We start from the raw sequence: 25,983 nt of genomic DNA on the forward strand, positions 1-25,983 counted from the left end.
TTTGAAAACATTTCTATTTGAAAATAAAAAATCCAAAACAAATGGCATAAGTTGTAACCAATTCACAATCCCATTGGTTGTTGATGCTTGCACTTTGACCAATCAGAGCATACTATTACACAACCAGGAAGTGGAGGACTACACTGAGAACATGAAGTTCTCTGTTACACATGTTTTATTACGCTTAACCAATAAAGCGTCCTTGTATTTTAAAACACGCGTATCCGGCAGATTTACGCGTCTTTAGTTGAACAGTCGGTGTTGCTGTCGTCGTCTTTGCGCTGGACTATGGATCTGTCTGATGTTGAGCGGTGCTGCTGTGTGGTAACTCTCTCCAAAGCATTTTCTGCTAAAAAGTCTGTCAGTTGCAGCGGTGTCATTGTCCACCCTGAGTCTGGAACTATTCTCTGCACGGGTCTCCCTTTCTCTCGCTTCACTGCCAACAAAAAGTCTCTAAACACGAATGGACGTGTTTTACCAGCGCGTCGATTTAGCAAGAAGCTTAGAATTAGTGTCACCTTATCTGCACAACTCTGTATGAACCAATGCGCGCAAACAAACTTCACCAAAAACCTCTCTGGAACAGGCCAACTCCAAACCGAAGCTAATCTACTTATGTTAGTGAACTGCTTAGAATTCAGACAAGCTTTCCAGGCTGTTTTCCCCGAGTCTCACCAATGGCGCTTCTACGGGGATGAAGATGAGGATGAGTTGCTGAAAGATGCCCAGTTTCTAAGCTGGTTCGCCGTATTGAAAGCCAAAGATTTACGCACCACCGACCCCTACCCACACCTCATCCCGTGGCAAGACAGCACGTCTCTCCTCAAGGGCTGCCCCGTTTTGGCTTGTGGGACCCCTTTCGGATCCCTCTGCGTAGATCTGTTCACCAGTACGCTCAGTAGAGGCATTATAAGTAATCTTACGGGACAAGAGAACGCTATTATCCTTACGGACGCGCGCTGCTTACCTGGTACAGAAGGTGGCGGGTTGTTCGCGCTCCAAAGCCCAGAGAAAGTGCGTCTTGTTGGGGTTGTTGTGTCTCCTTTTGGGTGGAAGGCTAACGAATGGATAGGGCTTTCGTTGGTTTGTTCAGTTCATCAAATTTTCAAAAATATATTGCGATTTACAAACCCAGAAAATCCACTGCAAGATATAGTCCTAAGGGAGAAAGAGCGCATGGGGGCCGTGGCGAGTGGGTGTGGCTCGGTGCAGTATCCCACAGTGTGCCTGGTGGACGGTGGACAGTTTTGGGGGTCAGGTGTGCTGGTTTCGGCACAGCTGGCTCTTACCTGTCGCCATGTGGTCAATAGGAAGTCTATGGTCATGCTCAAGTTTCATCAGGAAGACAGGTGCGTGGCCATATTGTGCTGTTTTCTTTGTTATTCTGTTGTTTACTCATCACAAACATACCTGGAGTGTTTGTTTGTTTGTTTCATTCACACATGTTAAACACACAAATCCTGCATATTTAGGCTGAGTTCTTCTCTCAAAAGGAAAACACTGTGACCAGATTTTCAAAATCAAAAACTTGGACATCTCAGGTTTGAGGTGGTTGCTGGTAATAATAAAATTGTGAAACAAGTGCGTAATTAAGGAAAATTGTTAAGCACTGGGCCCATTCATGACTTATTCACAACTAGGGCAGGTATCATTAAGAAGTTGCCGATACGATACAATACATAAATCGATACAGTGCACTTTCTATTCAATATTTTTCAAATCAATTCGATACGGTTCAATAAAAATAAAGGCTAAAAGTCTTTGTTAAGCCACTACTTGTGCAATGTGAATATAAAACACACCCATTTTAATAATCAAAACAGTGAAAATGTCCAATGTGTTGCATAAATGAGTTTCCTTCCACTAAACAAACAACAAAACTGTAGCAATGTAACAAAATGATTGAGTAAAATTTACCAAAAAGTACTCTTGGCGATATATATCGATACAGCAGCCCACAATATTGATACTGTATCATCACATTAAACCATGTGGTATGTCGATATTTCAATATTTTTGCACATCTCTATTCACGACTCAGTATAGTCACATTTTATTTGTGTTTTGGACATTTTTAAGCAGCTTTTCTGTTTTTTATTTAACAAGTGACAATTTATGCCTCTCTTTACTGTTGCCAGGTGTCAAATTGGTCAAAAACAGGGACACCTGGGACATTTCTTGTATAAAACTGTGACAAATCAATAGTTTTGGATAAATCTGCTGGGACAGGGAACACGGGGCTTAAAACTGGGACTATCCCGGGTAAATTGGGACTATCCTGGGGAAAAATAGGATGTCTGGTCACCCTAACCTTATGAAATCATGTGGCAATACAGGAAATGCTCCACTGTGTTTTTAAACTCCATGCACCTTCACTCAAATCACTGGGATAATTTCAGCCATGGAATTGCTTCTCTCTACTAAACAAAAGGTAAAAGGTAGCTGTTAACTTGAAAAGCACCACTTCATGACATCACAAGGTGGAACAGAGCATTTTGAACTTTGGAGATGTAGACAGAAAATAATAAAGGCTTAAGCAAACATGTGTGAATTAAACAAAACACAACTCCAGGTATGCTTTTGATGAGGAAACAACATTATAACATGTACATACAATTTTGTATAATATACTGTAGCACCTTAACTACATTTGTTTTTGTTATTTGTCTCTTCCAGGTTCACAGATGTGGTTGGTGATGTCCTGTTCTCCACTCAGGAGAGCTCACCCTTTGACCTGGCTGTGGTGAGGCCCAGGAACAGTGTCAGTCAGGCCGTACTTCCCCAGATGTCCCATAAGTTTCATGCAGGTGCAGTATTTATTGTAACATTCACGATTCTACCTTATGTACAGATGCAACTCCACTACTGCTACTTGAAAGCTTTAGACACGTTTGAGTTTCTGCAGTGTCATTTAATCATTGAAAGTCCTATATTACGCAAAACTGACTCCAGGGAGCTTTGACCCATATGTGACCCATTATAACGTAGTTGCCACATCACAAAATACTTGTAGTTGTGTTTTGCTTCATTGAGAAATGTTCGAGTAACACTTTATTATTAGCTTGTCTACACACCCAAAGCTCAAAATGCTGTGTTCCACCTTGTGATGTCATGAAGTGGTAGTTTTCAAGTTAACAGCTACATTTTAACTTTTGTTCACTGGAGATGCAAATTCTCTCAAATTAATGCATCAGTTTTATATATGGCTTTTTTGGACACTCAAAGGCGCTTTACAGATCATTGTTCATTCACTCCATACCCAGTGGTGTTGTAGCCACAGCTGCCCTGGAGCAGACTGACGGAAGCAAGGCTGCCAATCTGCGCCACTGGCCCCTCCACCCACCACCAACACTCACACACACGCCACTTTCATACTAGGCAGTGTGGGTGAAGTGCCTTGCCTAAAGACACAACGTTTTTACAACTGGCGACCCACTGTGGCACCTGATTTTCCCATTGGTCTTGCTTAGCTTCTGAGATCTGGCGGGCTCAGGCTTTGACAAACTGGTATGGCCACAAAAATGTTCCAAATGAAAGAAATTATGCAAATGATTCTTGTGAAACTGTATGGCGTTTAAAACCCCAGTGGAGCACTTTCGTATTACCACATGACATCACACTCTAAATACTGTATGCAGGATTAGTGTGTTAAACATGTGTGAGACAAAACACAACTCCGGATATGTTTTTGATGAGAAAACAACATTACAACATAGATCAGACAATAGCGCATTATAGGCCCTTTAAAGGTGCATTATGTTACTTCACCTGCTCGTCTCCACAGAGATGTTATTCTGTGTGTTACTATGTGTTTAAGATGAGCAAGGCGGTGTAGATGGGACAGACATTGCAAATTAGCCTTGGCTATAAATGTTTTATTACATTACATGTCTAATGTACTTGTCCCTATCAAATCAATAAAATAAATAAATGGCTGCAAGCTGGTTAGATCAGTCCACTTGGACAAACTATTAGTCCACAAGGGAAATTATATGGACACAGTAGCTCACAGCATATTATAATAAGAGCAAGAGACTGTCAAATAAGGCATAATTATATAAATGTATATGTACAAGTGAAAATAAAATATATATATCTTTCCTAAAAAGGTCCCAGTAATCTTGTGAGATCGTGGTGTTCTAGTTTGCTTTGTACCAACGATGGTTACAAAGTCTGAACATGTGAGGGGAAATGCAGATCAGCACTTACTAGAGGGGGCAGCGGACCGACAGAGGATTTGAGCCGAAATGTTCAGCTGTTCCTCCTCCTCTTTCCTCATCTCATCTCTCTACTTTTATATCACCACAGATGGTTAGAATGTCAGACTGAAAAGGAAGGCCTCAGGTGTAGAACAATACAGACAACCTGTTTAATATTTGATCTCCATGAGCTAAGAGTCGATTTCAAGCCCCTGTTTGAAAATGTTTTTGTAAGCTCTTTATCTTTTGCTCTCGTGATGTGCATGTCATGTAGTTTTATTCAGTGCAACATCTGCAAATGAACGCGAGATCTGAGTCTGCTTTTCTGCTCTCAGGTTCGTGTAGTGTTCAGCTTGATTTTATTTATTTTTTCTCCTGTTCAGACTTCAGCTTCTTACTCTTGCCGATTATTACAACATACACAGCCAAGTTAAATCTTAGAATCTTGCTTTGAGTGGACAATTATTAATAGAATAGAAGATTGCGAAGGGCTTGCATGTAAAGAGTAACTTAAAGGTCCTGTTGGTGCATCACTCGCGGTCATACTTGGTCTCTTATTTACTTATGTTCTATGGTGGATGTTTGTATGATGAAGAAAGGATTATCTTATCTTAACATGATGTCACTTGGTCAAGTTACTAGTCACATCTGTGGAGAGGCGACCCCACTTACACTAAGAACTTTACATTTTTTGTTTTTAGCAATACAAGCACTTGAGCAATTAAATAAATGGTACATGGTACATTTTATACCATCTCCATGGCAACAAACAGGAGGAAACCCCCCACATCAGAAAAGTTGCTTAGTTCCCCTTTAATATTTGAGCCTTGAAAAGTGTGGTGAAAAGTTGGTGGACGCGCGACTAGAGCGTCCTGTGTTTTTGCGGCGCGTCTGTACCTTTAGTTCAGTGGAGATCGGCTATTCCAGGGCTGAAATTATCCAAATGATTCTAGTGAAGGTGTATGGAGTTTTAAAACATAGTGGAGCACTTCCTGTATTACCACATGACATCACAAAGTGGAAGAGAGTGTTTTCAGTTTGAGAGAAGAACTCTGTCTAAATACACAGGGTTTATGGGTTAACCAGTGTTGTTTTGTTTCATTCACATATGTTTCTGTTTTTGCAGAGGAAACAACATCAGAAAATAGTATGGGCCCTTTAACAAAATAAATGAAAATATTATAGCAAGTATTTTTGATTTCAAGATTACATGGACAAAAATGAGAAAACCCAGTGATGACTCCTGCTTTATTTTGTTCCTTACCTTTCGTGACATCTTCTCCCTGTAGGTGAGCCTGTCCTTGTGGTAGGATACGGCGCGATAGGTCGAAGCTGTGGCCCTTCGTTCACCTCCGGAGTCTTGTCAAAATCCATCCTTGCCAAAGAGCAGCAGCCCGTCATGCTCCAAACCACATGTGCAGTACAAGCCGGGACCAGTGGGGGCGCTGTAATACGGCCGCACTCTGGAGAGCTACTGGGTAAGTGAGACCAGTTCCGTTTGCACACAGCAGGGGGCAGGAGTGCACTATAGAAAACTTCAATGGAACATTGCACATGCAGGGGTGACGGATACTGATTTCTGAATCTTTTTGTGTTCTCCTGATCACAATAACGTGTCAATTTTTCCCAATCAGACATGTGCTTTGTGACATACGAAGAGTTAACAAAATGTGTAGCTAGTATTTGCTCTTATTTTATTTATTTATTTTTCTTTTTCACTTTTTGGTGTTGGATTCTTAGATATTAACCCACTATATTCCCATATCTTAAAACAAAATGTGTTAAACAGTAAAATTTTTGTTATTTTTTCTTGCTGGCTAATAATACACAAAGAGTATAAGTAACAGTACGTAACTTTCTGGAGGTGGCATGTCACCTGCATTATTGCATGGAAATTGAATGTTAAAACCATACTTAAATATTCTCCATAGAGACAAATATCTTTTATGCCATACTGTGGAATATTATAGCTAAAGGTACAACCTTTCCATGGAAACAAGCAGAAGGAAGCCACTAGGACAAATACACGTCAGGTTTGTGTAGGAGTGAGCCCATTCATAATATGGATGCACATTTACATTTTTTCAGAGCAATAAAACTGCCAAAATAAAACAAACAAAAAACATGCTTTTCTTTAGTCTATTTTTTTTAGATTAAAAAGTCCTTGTATCAAATTCCTTATATCAAATAATGAGGGCACAACAATTTGAGAAGAAAAACACTCTTTTAAAATGACTAAAATATCTTATTCCTCTGCAGGACAGGTTAACCTTTGATAGTACTGATATGACTCAAATAATTCTGCTTTTTGTTTGCTACATATAAACTTGCAACTTGTCTTATTTTAAAATGAGGCTTTAACATGAATGAAACAGACCCAAAAGGCAAAAGCTGTCAGAGTGCAGATAAGTTTGTGTCTTAACAGCACCCATACACGTACATAAATAATGATATAATTTTCCCACAGGTATAGTCTCCAGTAACACCAAGGACTTTGCGACCAATGTGACGTATCCTCACCTGAACTTCAGCATCCCGGTGACAGTGTTTGAGGAGATGGTTCAGATGTTCCACCAAACCCAGGATGTGAGCGTGTTTAAAGGGCTGGACTCAGTAGATGTAGATGTGAGGAGGGTCTGGAGGCTGCAGGTGCCTTCAAGCCAACTCTAACTATACAAATGTGAATGTATGTGCAGTATGTATGTCTGTATGTTCAAATGAAACTGAAGGGCTCATGAATTATAATTTATACTAATTCAAAGATGCGTTAACCAAACCTTTTAATGGGTTTTTTTCATGGAGAATTTTAAAGCAACACTGTGTAACTTTCTGGAGGTGGCACGTCCATGGAAATCGGGCATTAAAGCCATCCTTTGGAAATGCTCCATGGAAATCTGTACATTTTATGCCACTGATTATTGTTGCCAGTGTTATAATAGAGCCAAAAGAACATTTCCATGGAGACAAGCTGAAGGAGGCCCTCATTTAGGCCAAATAAGAGTCAGGTTTGTGGAGATGCAAGACCGCACATAGTAAGGAGGCAGGTGCAATAAAAATGAAAAAAAGCACTTTATTTTTTAGTAGATTATTTGCCTTTAAAGTTACACGGTGGGGCTTTAATAAAACTCAGAAATTTTCATAGTAACAAATTATTTTTATGGGTCATTATTTTTATAGAACACATACATTTATTTGTCATTACTACTATGGAACAAGACTTGCAACTTTAAAGGTCTTATATTATTCATTATTGACATCTTGTGATATTTAAGACAAATTATTCAAACGGTTTAAGTGAAAGTGTGTGAAGTTTAAAAACACAGTGAGGCACTTCTTGTATTACAACATGACATCACAAGGTGGAATAGAAAGTTTTCTGTGTTAGAGAAAAACTTAGCCTAAATATGCAGGGTTTGTGTGTTAAATGTGTGAAGGAAATAAAACACAACTCCATGTATGTTTTTGATGAAGAAACAAGATTATAATGTCGAAATATTGACCCTTGAAGTGTTGATAAGCTGTGTAAACCAACCAAGTGATTTGACATACAACTTCTACTGTTTTGTTTTCCAATTAACCTGTTATGCTCAGAAAATGCAAGTAACCAATAATTTAATACTACTGATACAAGTGCCTCATTTAATCCAGCGTTATACCATTGATCCTGTTCTTCTGGTTATACCCACACAACCTCAGCTGGAAAATAGACTTTTATATAATTTTTTTATTTACTTTTTAACATTCAGTGCTAAGAAACAGCATATTCTTTTAGCTACTGATCTACTCAAGTTAGAGTCAGAATGTATTTGTAATTTCAGTATAAAAAATACACAGAAACAAAACACTGTACTCAGGTCCAGGTCATCAGCAGTATACAAAACAGTGTAATAAATCTTTTAAAATATTGTATGTCAAGTGCAGTCTTTAAAAGTAATTTGCACAACTTTTCTGGTAGACGATACGCTACCTACTTGTCACCATGGAGATGTTATTTCTTTGCCTGGAATGTTCCGCAGTATGACATTAAACATTTTCATCTAGCATAGATGTTTCTATTGCTCAGAAATACAGTAATTCCTTCTGTGAATAGGGGTGACTCTCCACAGATTTGAACTGTAATGTAGCATAGTGCTGTAACCTGCTTGTCTCCCTTGCAATAGATTTAATACATACTGTGGAACATTCTAGACAAAGGATTAAAATCTTGGAGACAAAGAGGCGTGGACCCTCTGCTAAAAATGTTACGCAGTGAACCTGTAAGTGCTATTTTGTAAGGTGCATTAATGTCAGGGCTATATTCTGTTAGGTCTATATGTCTATCCAATAATGTGAATAAAAACACTTCGCAAAACGTGTATTTGCTTTCTGGTTGTGTGTTTTTGTTAATACCAACATGTTTGCAGTCAATTCTTACCATAGCATCTGTAGTTTTTTCTGATACACCTGGTTTGTTTGTGCATAATGAGATGACAGGTTGGAGCGTGTGATTGGTCCCACTGGGCAGGAGCTGGAGACGGCCTGTCAGTATCTCATGTTTAGACATCTGTTTGGTTAACGAACTATCTCCATGGTAAACATTTCACCTACATATTACTTACAACGTCTGTTAAGAGGGAAATAAAAATGGCTCAGATGTTTGGGAGCTGCTATAATTCAAAGATGAGCTGAAATTGCTGTGTTTAAGTTTTAAGCAGATGTATTTACTAGAAAAGCATTTTTATAAAACTACTTCTTGGAATAGGTCAGTAATATATTTTACAAAGGCTATGTTTAGATATACAGCAAAAATGGGAACACATTTTTATATAGCACTTTTCTACCTTTAAGGCACTCAAAGCACTTTACATTCACACACCAGTGGCTGCAGAAACTGAGGTTGCGGTGAGTTAAGTGTTTTGAACCACTACTTTTGAAGCAATGTAATGACAACAATATTAATAAAAAGTGCTGTCGCTGTTAAAGCCACAAGATCAACAGCAAACTAATCCATAAAAATCAATGATAAGATGCAACATTTGTGGATTTTCTTTTAAAAACAGTCAATTTCCCATGACCAGAAAAAGGTGACCTGCTCTCTCCAGGTGGGTCGAGAGTCCCTGCCTCAAGTGGAGAGGTTTAAGTATCTCGGGGTCTTGTTCACGAGTGAGGAGAGGATGGAGCGTGAGATTGACAGGCAGATCTGCAGTGATGAGGTCACTGTATCGAATCATTGTGGTGAAGAGAAAGCTGAGTCGAAAGGCGATGCTCTTGATTTACCGTGAATCTATGTTCCTCCCCTTCACCTATGGTCATGAGCTCTGGGTAAAGGACGAGATCGCAGATACAAGTGGTCAAAATGAGTTTCCTCCGCAGAATGGCTGGGTGCTCCCTTAGAGATAGGGTGATGAGCTCAGTCACATGGGAGGGGCTCAGAGTAGAGCTGCTGCTCCTCCACGTCAAGAGAAGCAGCTGAGGTGGCTCGGGCATCTGTTCCGGATGCTTCCTGGGCGCCTCCCTCGGGAGGTGTTCCGGGCATGTCCCAGTAGGAGGAGGCCCCGGGGAAGACCCAGGACACACGGGAGGGACTATGTCTCTCGGCTGGCCTGGAACCGTCCTTGGGGTCCCCCCAGAAGATCTGGAGGAAGTGTCCGGGGTGAAGGAAGTGTGGGAGTCCCTGCTTAGACTGCTTTCCCTGTGACCTGGCCCCGGATAAGCGGAAGAAAATGGATGGATGAATCTCCCATTGACTTATACAGGCCCCTGTTCTAGCTAAGATTGGTTCATACAGTATCTTGAATGTAACCAACTTATTCTATCTAAAAATGAAAAGAGTTGAAGAGTTACTGCACCAGACTATAGGTACAGAGGGGCTCATTCTCCAACAGGCTTTATGTAACAGATAATACTCCCTACAACTGTACAATAACTCACCCTTATGTGACAGACGACTATATGTCCTGTCAGTCATTACTGCACTGAGCACTGTTTTCTTCTTGTATACAGCTGAGACATATACTGTATTTGTATTATTCCTATATTGTTTTATTCTTACTTATACATATACAATTATGCCTTATTTGACATCAGTCTCGTTATTTTTTAATTTATTATTATCATTTATGGTTTTGCTCTTTGTCATTATAATTTATTGTGATGTGTGGGCTGCTGTGTCCAAATAATTTCCATTGTGGATCAATAAAGTTTACATAAGTCTAAGTCTATAGGAAGGAGATTTCTGTAGATACTTTGAGAACAGTTGGTGTTTTGTTAGCTGTCGATAGATTTAAGTTACATTTTCAGAAGCAGATGGCTGGTGAAACTGCAGAGAAGCAAAGGTGCGATGGGGGTTTTATTGTTGTGGATTTATTAAGGCACATTTGGCTCTGATAGAGGATTAAATGGGCAGTAAGTTATATTGATTTGAAAGTTTAAAGGTTGGTTAATCTTTAAGTCTACATGTCTTTTACTGGAGAGCTGTGGAGAGAGCAGAGTGGTATGTGTCTAACAAGTATTTATTTTTTTATTGAGACAGTAATTTGGATTTCACCTAAAAATTATGTGGGCCAATTAACTATATGATGTGCACCAGGTATAACTGGTTCTGATTTTGACAGTGTTTGACTTTTGATAAATTATTTCTAAAACTTCACTTACTGAAAAAGCTATCTCTTATTATGCAGTAAATCACTACGATGCTTGTCTCCAGGGTGATGTTACTGCTATGCTTTACTAGGAATGTTCCACAGTAAGGGCTTATACTTTTCACTGAGATAAGTAGGTGACTTCACTTGGCCAAGTTACAGGTCAGATCTGTAAAGAGGCAAGTCTGCTCACAGTGAAAATGCATGTTTTAAAGGTATTTTTTGAGAAATAAACTACCTGTAAATGAATAAATGCAAGGTTTGTTTCAAGCCATATTGTGGAATATTCCAGGCAAAGCTAGAATGACCAGATGTTCGTATTTACCCGGGATAGTCCCTGTTTTGAGCCCTGTGTCCCCTGTCCCAGCAGATTTATCCAAAACCATTGATTTGTCACAGTTTTATACAAGAAATGTCCCAGGTGTCCCTATTTTTGACCAATTTGATCCCTGCCAAGAGTAAAGAGAGGCATAAATTGACATCTGTTTAGGTAAGCTGCTTAAAAATGACCAAAACACAGAGAAAATGTGACTATACTGACTCACATGTTAGTAATGAATGGGCTGAATACAGAACATTTTTCCTTAATTATGCATTCCTTTCACAATTTTATTATTACCAGCCAACCCAAACCAGGGTGTCCCAGTTTTTGATTTAGAAATCTGGTCATCCTAGGAAAAGCAGTAATCTCCATGGAGACAAGCTGGGGACAGACCCCTCTATGGGAAAGTTATATAGTGCAGCTTTTAAAATCGTGATGATAACTTTTAAAAACAAGTAAACACAACTCATTCAGTTTAGTTCAAAAGCTATCATACAACTGCTGTTTTATTCATACTATAGACCAGCTATTTAAATATACGGCATTTTCTGACAGTATATCTGACTGTATGAGTGACCCAGACATGCACAAGGATGTTTTAGTAGTTCACATTTTTAGTTCCAGGTTTTCTGTGGCCTGATTTAGAACTGCACAAAGTCTCCAATGCACTGTCCCCGTCTGCCTTTCCAAATGAGGGCTGTGGTGACGCCCTCGTGAAATGGGGTCTATGCTATCTCAAAGAACTCACATTACAAAATAGGCCTGCTATCTTGATACAGATAATTTTATTTATTTATTTTTTTATTTTAATTTAATTTATTTTTTTATATTTACTATTTTTTACTTTTTAAAAAAAATTTTTTAAATATTTTATTTTTTATATTGTATTATTATTATTATTATTTTTTATATACTTATTTAATTTTATTTTATTACACACATTTTTTAGGTGCACTGCGTAACTTTTTGGTGTGGGATCTGTTCTGTGATCTGCTCTTCAGAATCTACTGCTTTCCCTGGAATGTCCCACTGCATGGTATTTCATTTATATATCTCCATGGAGACAAGCACGTGACTCCACTCAGGCTGTTACTGATAAGATCTCTGGAGAGGTGACTTCGACTTACAGCAGGAAATCATGCTTTTCAGGGTTTTTCTCTCAGCAAAAAAAACGGACATTGAATTGACGGAAGATAGATCAATTTCATGCCGTACGGTGGAACATTACAGGCAAAGCAATAACATCTCCATGGAGACAAGCAAGTGATAGACCCTCACTAAAAAGTTGCACAGTGCACCATTACTGTATTATATTATTGTTTAACAGAAAGTAAGTGTCTACAAAGAATAGTACATATATATATAGAGAGAGAAAAAAGTTAACGTACTGCGGCTTTAACCTTGTGTCTAATTCAAAGAGATGAACTGAGTCTCAAATGGGGGCACACTATATTACACCGTTAACATCTACAGCCTGTTTAAAGCACTGACTTCTTAGTGTCCTTGAATAGGGCCAAAGGAGAGAAACTAAAAGCATTTCCTCTGAAGTCCATTTTACATTTTATAATTTCACTGTTTGCCAGATTCCTTGTCATCACACAGCCTAATGGAAGACAGGCCCCAACCTTGACCACTCGCATAATGCCTGAATTTTTAGAATTTCAGAATGCATGAAAACTTTGATGATGCTCATGACAACGTAGTATATTTATTTCAGTATTGTCTAAATGCTGCATAAAGGTGCAATATGTAAGTTATCTGGTGCAGCTTGACTCCATAGAGATGTTAGTGCTGTGACTGGAATGTTCCACACTAATGCCGGACATACACTGTGTGGTATTTTCAGTCGTTTCACTCAGCCTCAGCTTAAACTGTACGGCCAAATCGCAGGGTTTAAAAGTTCATAGCTCACGATTCATGTTCTCACACTATATGATCTGATGCTTGGATGCGAAACCCTAATGAGAGGCGACTGGATTTCACATAGGTTTGATATTCTTGTGATCTATGATTGCTGATCGGGAGTTGGTTATGTGGTATTAATCGGTCCTTGTTACCCCAGCAGGACACACGATTAAGCCAAAAGTCGGCCTGATTCCAAAAACAGTCGCACAAGTGCAAAATCGGCTCAAAAAGGGCCAAAAATTGCAGTTTACGCTCGTCTTAAGACATTAAACTCGTCTCTCTCCATGGAGACAAGCAGGTCATGCCATCAGGCTAAGTAAGAGGTCAGATCTGTGAAGAGGCGAGCCCACTTACAATAAGAATGCATGTTTTTTTTTTCAAAGTATTTTTTTGCAATAATAACATTTGTAATTGAGAGACAGATAACTTTAATGCCATACTGTGTTACATTCCAGGCAATGCAATAACATCTTCACGGAGACAAGCAGACAGCAAACGCTCACTAGAAAAGTTCTGTAGTGCACCTTTAATGTACTACAATTGCCAGGAATAAAACAACCAATCTTGCCATTTAATGCAAAATAAATGTTTACAAATAGCAGTATTACTTTGTAGCAGTAGTACTTTGTCTAATTGACTGTACTAATATAGAGCAAAGGATCATAGCCTTTGTAGTCATCTTTTGGCAATTCTGCTGCAACAAAACCATGTAATTTCACATTTAGGAGCTAACCATTTCAGCTCATTTTCAAGTGCAAGTCTATGATAATAAATTAGGGACATTTCACATCCAGACGGCTAATTATTTCACGACACAATCCCCTTAATGATTATGCACTGTCCCACTAACGAAATCAATACAGCAGACGTTGATGTACGGTGGCCTTTGGAGCCACATAGACAAGAATCTTTTATTTCTTTTTTGTAATAAACACAATAATCGATCCACAATATGACACGATGTACAGTTGTCAACCGAACCGCGCGTTTTTGCTAATCTCTCCTAGTGTAACAAGACTAGGATGTGAGCTGTTTTGGAGGATACAGTATATACAAGCTAAGAGTGAGGTGTGACAGATGAGACAGCAAGACTGCACACACGAGAGCCCAAGCCGATGGAAATGATGTCTTCAAAGGGTGCTTTTTTAAAAACGATCTAATATCATATTTTAGCAATTTGTCAAAAACATAACAGTTTTTTCGCATGCAGTGGTTCCCAAACATTTCAAGGACTTAAATGTGAAAACGCCAGTGTTGTTGCGATCGTACATCTTGGTGTGTTGAGGCATCGCATTCGCTAATTGTGCTGGTCCAATGCCTGGTTAAATTGAGTAGTTTTGAGAGAGGGCATCTGGTATAAAAGCAATGCTCCTGAAGGAAAGGAAGCAACATGTAGGCTTCAGGAATATTCTATCACAATACTAAAGCTATATGGCCCAGTTTTGAACCTCGTCTCATATTTGGGTTGCCTGGATGGTCATCTGACTTTGTCCATGATGTATTCTGTATAGAGAAAGTGAGTCTGGGACAGTTCCAGGTCAGGTTTGATCTCATCCGATGTATTCTTGCCACCATTCAAATAAAAAATGTCAGCCGCATTAGATCTGTCTTTTGTTACTTCACAATACCACATTATCTGCGAGTTCTAAAAAGGCTGCAATGCTATTTAGGCTAATGTACCAGCTGTCTCCACTCATAGGGAGGAAAATAAACAGGTAAATACGTCATACTACTCTGAGTGGTTTACCCAATGCATGTTTTTTGCTACTTAACTTAGTTTTGTGTACTGTTCCTAGTTCTTTTTGGTAAATTTGCAGCTTTCTAGGCAAAAACATCTCATTGCTGCAGGGGCTTAGTTTGTAATGCAAGTACCTCTTAGACCAATCACACTGTTCCTTAAACCTCTAGACCTTGCCCCTCTTCTCCCATCACTATTTCGCCCTTTAGGTACTGCCCGAGTTACCAGCTTTATTTGAAATTGGGTGTTTAGTACCACTTTAAAACAGCATTCAATCAAAGCAGCACAAGACTAACTAACTCTATATAGAATACAAAGAGAAGTCTAGATGGCTATCCAGGCTATCTGCAAAAAACACTGGCGTTTACAAAACAGCTACATTCTTGTGACCATTCATGACAGCATAATAATCATATAATATACATTACAATAACATTTTTGGGGGCAAATTTGAGAACCACTCATTTGAAAGGCAAACTCGAACATTAACAATTCAGACAGATAAAATGCACCCATATGTTTTGCGAGCACCTGCGTCAGCTAAAACGGCTTTAAGATCAGTTAAGACATACAGAATAGAACAAATATTCACAAGTATGAGAGACACAACTCTTCAATGCAGAGCCGGCAATGTCTACAGTGATTTTTTTAACCCCTTTTCCCAAATATACCCCCGTTTTAACATTCTTTTACATTAAACACCCCCAGTACGTTACAATACAGCCTCCTTACTCGTGCACCACTTTCGGCCTCTTTTTATCTGAGATTTTCGTGTTGTCTGGAACAGTAGTGACGCTCCTAATGTCGATATTTTGGATACACATTCCCAGCCCTACCAGATATACCCTCCGTCGTCCGCCTCTCCCGCCTCCCCCTCTTCTTCCTCGGCTTCCTCCGCGGTTTCCTTCTCCTCTTCATCCTCCCATCCGACCCCGCTGCCAAAATCGCCCGAATATGTCATTTCATCATCTGCGAAAGAGAGAGAGAGATGGATGAGTGGAGAGGTGATTGGATTAGCCACTAGGGGGTCGTCATATATATATTGCAGTAGTATCACTTCATTTCAGCTCGTTGCCGTCAGCTTTGACAGTTGGCTTTGAACTGGGATTGCTAGAATCAATTTAAAGCAGCATTACGGGAATTTTTCATCTGTCATGTTTTCAATGTTGCTTTTTGGAGATACAATTATGATATGAGGCTGGAGTTTAGAGCGTGGGTTCAGCCGGTACAATCCTCTAGCCCTGGTTTAGTCCTTTGCTAGTTCAGGTTCAATCCCGATGTATTCCTGTTTTTGATGTATGTGTGTAAGTGGGAACATGGTCAAGGTTATACCAGCATCCTTAGATCAATATATTTATGATCTACCGTTTGAATGCTCCAAAACATCAAAGATCAAGATATTGGATCAAAATACGAAAGATCTTCCTGTGTATTTCAAAGGTTTGTCTGGTAACAGAAAAACAAGAAAACAAATCCAACTGTGACTTATTTGGACACATTGTATGCAAATTTAACTTTCTGGAGATTTTAACCATAATTTTGTTCCTTCATAAAACTAATACCTGGAGTTGCATTTATCTTAAAGGGACAGTCCAGAATTTTGGACATAGGACCTCATTTCCTATTCCATCCAGTCCTTGTATTTGCAGAGGTCGCTGGTGCTAGGCTAGCGCATGTCAATGGCCATAGTTATCCTGCCACTAAAAACAGACTTACCCACTCCACAAAACACCCGAAGCAAATCTATTATTATGCCAGACTGTCGATCTAAATGTCTTTGTCGATAGAATAATTGTAGAAGTAAAACCAACCTTGCATTTGAAGGATTTATGTCTGAGCAGCAGCAGCGAGTTGTACTTCCTGATAGAAAGCTTGGCAGCGACGAATTGATATCACCTGTCTTACTAGCAAAGCAAAATTCCACTCCTGCTGAGAAAATAGTCCCTCAACATGTGACGATTCATGCGATGCAAGGTTAGTTTTATTTCAGATTTATTTCATTATCAACACAGACTTTTACATCAATAGTCTAGTCGTAATAATAGTTTTGCTTCGGGTGTTTTGTGGAGTGGGTAAGACTGTTTTTAGTGGCAAGCTAACTATGTCTAATGACATACGCTGGCCTAGCGCTAGCAACCCAAAACATGCTATATAGGTCAATTAAAAATACATTCAATCAATTAACCTGCCCAGGGACTACAGGTGGAAATTAGCACTGGTGCTATAACCTGGTACAACGCATCTCTCCTATTAACGTTAATGTATATTGTGCACTGTCCCTGTCTCATTAAATAAATAAACTAAACTAAAAACTAAACCTAGTCCCAGCAATCTCTCCAAATACAAGGACTGGATGGAATATTTTAAAAAGTGTCTCCACACATCTCCAACACTCTGGCTGACTAGGAAATGAGGTCCTATGTCAAGATGGTTTCAGAAATCTTCTGTAAAAAGCCCTTTGCATCTAAACCTCAAACAATATTTCAGTTTTGAATTATTCAGGATTGTTGCGTCACAGGTAGAAACCTTGTTTTTAGTTCATGAATCATTGCTAGATCAAATTACATTAAGTACAACTGTGCTCTTACGTTAACATCTTGGGGCATATTCATTATTAGCCAAGATTATTTTTCCCCATGTTCCCAGTAGATAGAGCCCCACTGAAGCTGTGAAATAATGTGTGGTTCTTTAATTAGAGATTATTTTAAGTTTTAAAACATGAGATGCCAAAGCTAAGGTACTCAAGAGCATATTTAAATACTGATAACAATACTGGTTCTTTAATTTTTTTTACATTTTTTTTTTTTAATAACCGACCATTTTCTTAATCGGATTTAACAGATTAACAGACAAAAAAGATTCAAACACAAGCTATATTTGGGGACATTATATTTAGTTACAAAAAACACAAAATACCTCCGGTAGTACTTATTTTGTTTCATTTTCATTATGTTACTTAAATAATTGGAGTCTATACAATGTGCTAATTACATCCATTCAAATTGTAATTTTGACCTCATCTACTCAAATAATCATTTGTTTGAGCCCTGACATATTCATCATAAACCCCGTTTCCAGAAGGTCAACTCCCCAGCTATAAGCTCACATTTACATTGGTCCCAAACCTCTGCTAACTGTGCCAAGAGTGGAAGGGCATCTGACACAGGACAATAAACCAGCTCCAGTACGCAAACCACTAAAGACATCACCCAAAGCAAATTGCATTTCTATTACCACATGCACACCCCATTCACTGCTCAGTCTAGCGGCTAAAAGGGGCGTGCGTTTGACATTGTCTTGATTTTAATAGCTGTTCCCAAACCTTGCCAGGGGATCCATTCTTATCAGAGCCGGTTCAGTGTGACCGTGCAGCGTTCATTCATCTCCACGCACTTCTCCGCTAGCGACAGGCCCTAGCTTTAGCATGCAAATGACTCCAGACGCCCCCAATGTCCCACCGCTCCCCCACAGTGACTTATGTTCAGCTTGTACACATAAAGCTGTCCAGTACATGTGGGGGGAAGCAGAAAAGTGGGGCGAAAAACAACGGCAGCCATTTTGTGTGTCTTAAAGTGCTTGTATGTGTTTTTTTTTTCCATGTGTTTGAGCAAAATGTGTCTTGCTCCAGTATTGTGGAAAGAGCTGTAAGGAGTAAGGAGCTCTTGAGGTCAGAATGAGTTAGCTGTGTGAGTCTGCATTTAATTTTAAGTGTTTTATCATCTGAGAATTAGGAAGCGGGCAATTACTGTGACTCTTCTGTGGATGCTGAAAGTTGTGAGAAGTGCTTATAAACTCATCATGGTGAATAATGAATAATGCTCTGATTGCATAAGCTAAGAGAGGAATAACTCTGGATTACTAAAAGCTGTTTAAAATGAACTAGGTCTGTTTTCCACAGTTTTTAAATGGTAAAAATCTGGTACAGTGTCATCTGTAGCGCACAGTTTTAATATCCAAGAATCAGGAAGAGTGTGTCAGTTGTAAGAAGTGCTCATAGTCTCATCACAATGAATAATTAGAATGCTCAGAATGCAAAAGTGAATTAGTTATGTGAGGACAAACTTTGGACAAAAGCTGCAAACTTTACAAATTACGCATTTTATTGTCAGACAATCAGAAAGTGGTTAGCATGCTAGTTGTTGTTGGCATTACTGTAATGAGAAAACTCTGAATTGCGCTGAATAATTAGTGAGGAATAACTTTGAACCACTGTAAGCTGTTTAAAATGAACTGGTCCTGTTTTTCATGTTTGTTGGACAGTTAAAATCAGGTACAGCTCCTTTAATATTCTTCCCACACTTCCAGATCTTTGGTGTTGGGGGTTTGATTTGCAACAGCGTTGACATATACAGTACATGCATATATGACTTACTACAATCAGGCTTGCCACGGATCCTGGAGCCCGCCACCTCTCCCCCCTCCTGATCCACGCACCAGCACTCCCCCCGGTCACACTGCTGCTTCCTGTAGTATCCGTCCTCATCACAGCTCGGGATGAATCGACCTGAAATGGAAAAAGAAATCAGAATACAACTTATTTATTGGTAAAATAGCAAGGGTGGATGTGTTGTAGTGCTTTAAGCTATCGCCCATAAACTGGAGGGTAGCTGGTTTGATTGTGAGAGGAGTTATTGTTGGTGTGTCACAAAGTAAGACCACAGACTGTTTATAAAAATGGACAATAACTAACACACTCGCTACCATGTTCCAAATAGGAAGTGAGCATGGATGCGCTTCCGGCTCCATCAACTCCAGCTCCAATTCACTTTCTATTGAAAAAAACTTTGCTCCTCTCTCCATAACTGCTGCTCTCAAGCTCCTCATTTTTGTCTTGAAATGTTCACATTAACCCATTCTACAAGATCCTGGTGTTTTTATTTCACTACTTTGTCCGTAAATAAAATGCTATTCCTAATACGGAAATCGCCACAAAATTTGACCCATACCTCCTGGCCTTGTGAGCTTCATTTGACTAGAGCCAAATGTTATGTGACGTCACACTCCCTTAGTCCACTTCCTTATACAGTCTATGGTAAATACATCTATGCCCACTTGAGTAGCAGTAATGCTGATTGTGATGAAAAATATTATATTTAATTATAGTATAACAATTAAAATAAAAATTCTGACAATATAGGATTATAATTTTTTCATAATTTATAATAATATGAAATAATAATGTCTCTGTAATCCCTCAGTCATCTAGATGTGATCCATAGCAAAAGAAAATTTAATTCTTCCAACTGGACAAAGACATTTCACAGCTCATCTTAGCCAAAGAAAATAAATGGTTTGAAAGGAAATTGAGGGAGGCATTTGTTATTAGGAAAGACAATCCATCTTTGAACTAGAGTGAGGGGCTTAGACATCATTTATCTCCTATTTACAACTCCATCCTCAGACGTAAATCAAAACATGGAAAACAATAGTGACAGCCAGTATACTAATAGGTGTGAGAGCTCCCATCAGGGGCCTGAACGAATATGCTAATATGACTCAGGCACAGTTCACACTTGTGTAGTAGCAGTTCAATAAATAGACTTAGCCAACAAACACAAACTAAACAAGTAGGTGTGTTAGTTTCAGAGTAGTTTCAGTGTAGTTAGCTCCTCCCTTCAGGGAGACATATGCTATCCATCAGCATTCTGACCAGAACTGAAGAAGCAGCTTGAATGAGCTCCAAAACAAACCTTTGTCTGGGTACTTTTTATCATTTAACCAATCGCTGCTATTTGGTCGTGACGTATGCAATGCGCCGCTAAAAGGGCTAACTGGTATATTAAGCTTTTCCCAAATCCTGTAGGAAGAAGGACAGTAACGTCTTTCCCCTTGATGAAATTCACCAAACATTCTCTTTATTCCGGCTTTAAATCCTCAATCTCGGGAATCATTGACAACATTATATGGCTCTTCCCTGATTGGCTGATGCCCAAGCTCGCACTTCGGGGTTTTTGCGAACCGTCTAATGTATTTTGATTCCTGACCTAGTTGCTGGAGAGAAATTAAATTGAGCGGAGGGTAGCTGTAAACAGGAAATCCATGAAAATGCCATAAATTGTATCTATTGTTCGTGACATATGAGGTTTTTGTAACAGTATTATAGAAAATTGTGCTACTTTTACCGCAAAATTTGAGTCCTAGCATTATGATCTCAAAATGATTGAGATTTAAAATGTAGTAATTTGTTCATATTGGCTGTATCAAAACAGTGCAAAGGATCATGGTCAATGTAGTTCCCATTCTTTAGTGTATACTGAAACTAAACATCTACTGCATAGAAATACAATACTATAACCAACCATTATATTTTTGTGAAACTGATATTGCAGAATCACGATGTCACAGTTATTTTTACAAATCTGAAGAAAAAAAGAGAGAGTAAAACTAAACACACTGAATGAAATATGGGCCACGTATTGTCAAAGCGGATAAACAAATGGCATCATGGCTTATCTCGTAAAGCCAAGACTACGAGAGAATGTAATGCATGTATATGTGGCAGCTCATTCTGTATCCTATGAATATAAATGGAGAGAGGGATGGGAGGAGGGAGGGAGGGAGAGAGGGATGGAAAGAAAGACAGAGAGAGAGGGAGGGAGGGAGAGAAAGAGAGTGGGGAGAAAATGAGAGGGGGGAGAAAGAGACACAGAGCGAGAGAGACAGAGAGGGAGATGCAGGGGAGAAAAGGAGAGAGGGAAGAAGAGAAAGATGGAGAGGAAGAGAGAGAGAGGGGGGAGGGGAGAGAAAGAAAGAGAGTGGGGGAAAAGGAGAGAGAGAGAGAAAGAAAAGGAAAATGGGCGTAGAGAGCGAACGAGAGAGTGGGAGAGAAGGAGAAAGACTAGGAGTGAGAGAGAAGGGAGAGAAAGAGAGAAAATAGGGGAGAAAAAGAGAGAGAAACAGATACAGAAAGAAAGAGATAGAGGGAGAGAGAGAAAGTGGGTGAAAAGGAGAAAGAGAAACAGAGAGAAAAAAGGGGGAGACGGCAAAAGAGAGAGATAAGGAGTGTGGGACAAGGAGAGAAAGAAAGAGAGAAAGAGAGAGAGAGTGGGGCAGAAGACGAGAGAGAAAGCTAGAGGGAGGTAAGCAATAAGTCAGCAGGTTGTGGTCTCCGCAGAGAGCCCTGAGCTAATCATTATAGGACCAAGGAGGTGGGGAAAAGTTTCAATTTTACAACAATTACATAAACAAGAAAATGTGCAGACAGTTTGTTTCTCGACTGCTTTGGGTCATAATTTTGAAAAGTGAAGTTCATTCATCACAACAGCTCTTTGTCTGGTTTGCAAATGTTTCAGATTTATAATGCAATTTTTCAGTGTACAAACTTATATTTTGTCCAGCTGAGGCAATACAAATTCTAGCTGTTTTATGCAGTTGGTAAAACTTGTAAAACCTTTGTGAGATTTGTACGGCACTACTTAAAGGGCCCGTATCACACTATTTTCTGATCTATGTTACATTGTTGTTTCCTCATCACAATCATACCCCGAGTTGTGTTTTGTTTCAGTCGCACATGTTTAACACACAAACACACCTGCAAATTTAGGCTGAGAAAACTGTCTGTTCCACCAATGTGTTTTTAAACTCCATGCACCTTCACTGGAATCATTTGGATGATTTCAACCCTGGAATTGCCGATTTCTAATGAACTAAAGGTAAAAGGCAGCTGTTAACTACAAAACTACTGCTTCATGACATCACAAGGTGGAACAGAGCATTTTGAGCTTGTAAGATGCAGACAGACTAATAATAAAAGGTTACTCAAACATGTGTGAATGAAACAAAACACAAGTCCAAGTATGTTTTTGAGGAGGTAAAAACATTCTAACATGACTTGAAGCTCACAATTTCATGAGCTGTTTAATGTCATACAGTGGAACATTTCAGGCAGAGCAATGGCATATACATATACAAACAAGTAGGTGACGGCCTCCCAGCCAAAAAGTTACACAGTGCACCTTTAAGCCAATGTTTTTACTAAGATTGCCATTCTGCAGTGTACGCTGAGAAGAGCCAAGACCCATTTTGAACAAGAGTGACCATGACACATAACTGTATAGAGCACTCTGTTCTCTCAGGTAATGATTCACCCTCTTGAGCAGCAGACTCATTAAAGATGGATGGCTCTGTCGTGGTCCTACACTTACTTCCTCTCTCTTCTCTCTCTCCCTCTCTACATTATCGCAAATGGAGAGAACAAATGAGCAAGGCTTTCTTCATAACAGCAGTGGCCACACAGCCTGGAAGTGACCATGTTTCAAACGCACATCACAACTCACTGCCCCTCTCTCCATCTCCCTCTCTCTCCTTTGCGTCTTGTCCTTGGAGAAGCTTGACACTGCCAACCTGTTTGAAGGGGTGGTTAGTGCTCAGTTACTTAAAGGTGCATTGTGTAAGTTTTCTAGTAGAGGGCCCATCAAATGCTTTTCTCCATGGAGATGTTAAAGGAAAGCTGTTTAATGTCATACTGTGGAACATTCCAGGCACAGCAATGACATCTCCATAGAAACAAGCAGGTGACGAACCCCCAACCAAAAAGTGACATAGTGCACCTTTAAGTCCTTTAAGTAACTTTTCAATGTAACTGTATCAGTATTTCTGGCCCTATTTGAATAATATTTTACTAAGAAACAGTAAGACCATCTACAAGTGACAAAAGCTTTATGTTGACAATATGAATTGATTAGAACATTTGTGTTTTTTGCATCAAAACCAAAGATATGGTTTAGTTTTTCTAATTCTGACAATACTAGATGTTGTGCATTATATAATATTTTGTCCTTCCAACTTTGTTTAAGTGCCTATAATCCTATATATTTATAAGCAGCTCTTGAGGTCAAAATAAGTTTGCTGTGTACTGTTTGTACTAGTAGAAAAGTTCAGTTCAGTAGAGATTGGCAATATGTAGTAGAAAACAAGTTTTTGAAGAGTTGTGAAAAGCACTCATTACAAATTCATAGCAGTGAATAATTCTCAGAATGCATAAGGTAAGTGAGGAATAACTTTAGACCACAGCAAACAATTTAAAATTAACTAGTTCTGTTATTCACATTTTAAAAAATCTGGTTCAGCACCTTTAACTTCATATTATAAATCAGATATTACATCCAGACAGGCACTATTTTAGTACCTCTTACTTGAGTAGTAGTACTTTTTAACTTTGTACTTGTACTTGAGTACCATTTGAAGTAATGGTACTCTTCCTTGACTACTAGCTTCTAGCTACTCCACCCACCTCGGCCTATTTGTAACACATACACACAGTACATTTTACACACTTATGGCCAGCTTCTCTGTGCCGGCTGTTATAATGACGTTCTAATCCGAGGAAGACATCTTGCACTAATCCTGGCCTCCTGCTTGTCATCTGTTTGGACCAAAAGCCCCCGGACCAAAACAGAGCCCGTCCAATCGCGTTGTTCTAACTGAGACTTACCCAACTTCCTCTTGCCTCCGTCCAGCACTTGGATTCTCTCCAATTCAGCCAGGCACGGAGGCTCTGGAGAAGAAAACAAAAAGAAAGATATTTTAGGGGTGCACAAACCAGTGTCTTTTGTTGTAAGTGGTATTCTTCATTGAAATTGCAATAGAAAATTTCTGTTCAAAAAGCCCAGAGCTGGGATGGTTAAAATCAGTTTACCACAGTCAGTGAGAATTCCAGTGGCTAACTGTGGTGCATTAATACTGCATAACGCACAAGTAGTCCGGCAAGAACCAAATCACTGTTCTATATCACTGCTCTGCTGCCATCCCTGGGGAAAGAAATGCTCAGCTACTGTAGGTAGAATATAGTACCTAGCATCATTTAAAACATTGAAAGAACTGAAATTTTGGACATTTACAGACAGGGAACAGGCTTTTCACATTCACAAGTGAGACATTTCATTTTGTAGCTGTGGTATAAACACATTATACAACTTGGAGCCGTGCGTTATGCTTCTAGACATTATAACATTTCAAGAACCAGGCCTGAAAGGTTGATGCTTGGCAAACCCAGAATGATGTCTCTCTTTTTTTCATGTCTAGAGGCAGAACCAAACGCAAACAGATTTTTTATTTATTTTTCAGTGACACATGAGAAAAGAAGGAGCATACCCATCATTTCAAATAAAATGACTTTTCAGTCATGTTTTTGAGTCCCCTGTGATATTTTTTATCTTTTTTTCCCTCGCAAGCAGCCATATTCGGGGACAATCAACAGTAACAACACTTTCATGAAAACAAACTGGAGAAGGCCCTCATCCAGGCCACATAAGAATCAGGTTTGTGGAAATGCAAGCCCACAGTCACAGTAAGAACGTATGTTTTTATACAATTTTCAATGCAATAAATACAACCTATCTTACCAAAAAATATATATGCGTTTTATTTTAGTCTATTTTCTGGTTAAAAAGTTACATACTGTGGCTACGTTACCCTGAAATAGGCCTATGCCAGTGATGAGATTTTTGTGATCACTTGTAATACTAGCAAATCAATATTTTCTTTTTAAAGCGCCTGCGTGGGGTGCACACTAGTCTCCTCTCCACACGTTTTAAAACCTCTTTCTTTTCAACCACCACAACAATGCCTTTTGTTTCTATAGATAGCTCTCCTCTGCTTCTCTAAAATAATTCCAGCTTTATTTCTTTTGGACATGGCTCTGTGGTAGACTCACTCAGCTTCAGAGGATTTTAGGAGCAACAGGCTGTCGGCAAGCAGCAGGGATGTGTACTGCCTCCTGGATACAATGTTCCCCACAGGGCTGAGAGAGAAGTGGGCCGAGAGTTCAGTTCAGTACAGTAGTATGGTACAACAAAGATATCTCCAAGTATGAGAGATCTGCTGGGGGATTATAGCATGTCAGCTCACCTCAATGTGAAGTTATGAGGCCTGAGGAGGGGTAGATATGTTCAAACCCAAGTGCAGGGCAGGAAAGGAGCAGGTTGGATTTTTTGGCTTGGTTTGTGTCAGTGTTTTTCAAACTATGGTACGTGGGGGGTCTCTAGGTGTGGTATGCGTGGCCCCTTGCAGGGGAGGCAAGTTTATTTGTATAGGACAATTCGTACACAAAGTAATTCCAAATGTTTTACAGAATAAGAAAGACATTAAAATAAATTATTTAGAGACTAACAGTAATCTATTCATATTTATGCCCTCTTTTGGGTTAATTGTTATTACCTCCGCCAAGGAGGTTATGTTTTTGCCAGCGTTTGTTTGTTT

The 25,983-nt window shown here is 39.3% G+C and overlaps 2 protein-coding genes across 2 annotated transcripts in view; one reads left to right on the forward strand and one right to left on the reverse strand.

Annotated features, from left to right (window-relative positions):
• Positions 1-136: 136 nt before the first annotated feature.
• tysnd1 (trypsin like peroxisomal matrix peptidase 1) lies at positions 137-8,554 on the forward strand. The gene is made up of 4 exons (XM_020939646.2): positions 137-1,349; positions 2,677-2,807; positions 5,489-5,677; positions 6,667-8,554. The coding sequence occupies exons 1-4, from the start codon at positions 289-291 to the stop codon at positions 6,867-6,869; spliced, it is 1,584 nt and encodes a 527-aa protein (XP_020795305.2). The 5' UTR covers positions 137-288; the 3' UTR covers positions 6,870-8,554.
• A 5,441-nt stretch (positions 8,555-13,995) lies between these two features.
• spock2 (SPARC (osteonectin), cwcv and kazal like domains proteoglycan 2) overlaps positions 13,996-25,983 on the reverse strand; it is a 91,315-nt gene continuing 79,327 nt past the window's right edge. Inside the window, exons 8-10 of the mRNA XM_055162667.1 lie at positions 24,218-24,280; positions 19,157-19,288; positions 13,996-15,753 (exon numbers count right to left, since the gene is read on the reverse strand). Of these exons, the coding sequence (XP_055018642.1) occupies positions 15,617-15,753; positions 19,157-19,288; positions 24,218-24,280 (332 nt within the window). The 3' untranslated portion in view covers positions 13,996-15,616. The remainder of the gene's footprint in view (positions 15,754-19,156; positions 19,289-24,217; positions 24,281-25,983) is intronic.

This window comes from Boleophthalmus pectinirostris, unplaced genomic scaffold, assembly GCF_026225935.1.
Source record: "Boleophthalmus pectinirostris isolate CB_2022bp ecotype Guang Dong unplaced genomic scaffold, ASM2622593v1 HiC_scaffold_5, whole genome shotgun sequence".
NCBI classification, from domain to species: domain Eukaryota; kingdom Metazoa; phylum Chordata; class Actinopteri; order Gobiiformes; family Gobiidae; genus Boleophthalmus; species Boleophthalmus pectinirostris.

Excerpts from the sequence above, each read along its gene's own strand:
- tysnd1 (XM_020939646.2), top strand. The coding sequence starts at position 289 with ATGGATCTGTCTGATGTTGAGCGGTGCTGCTGTGTGGTAACTCTCTCC. Across the intron at positions 1,350-2,676 it reads AAGTTTCATCAGGAAGACAG|GTTCACAGATGTGGTTGGTG; the intron begins GTGCGTGGCCAT and ends TGTCTCTTCCAG. Across the intron at positions 2,808-5,488 it reads GTCCCATAAGTTTCATGCAG|GTGAGCCTGTCCTTGTGGTA; the intron begins GTGCAGTATTTA and ends TTCTCCCTGTAG.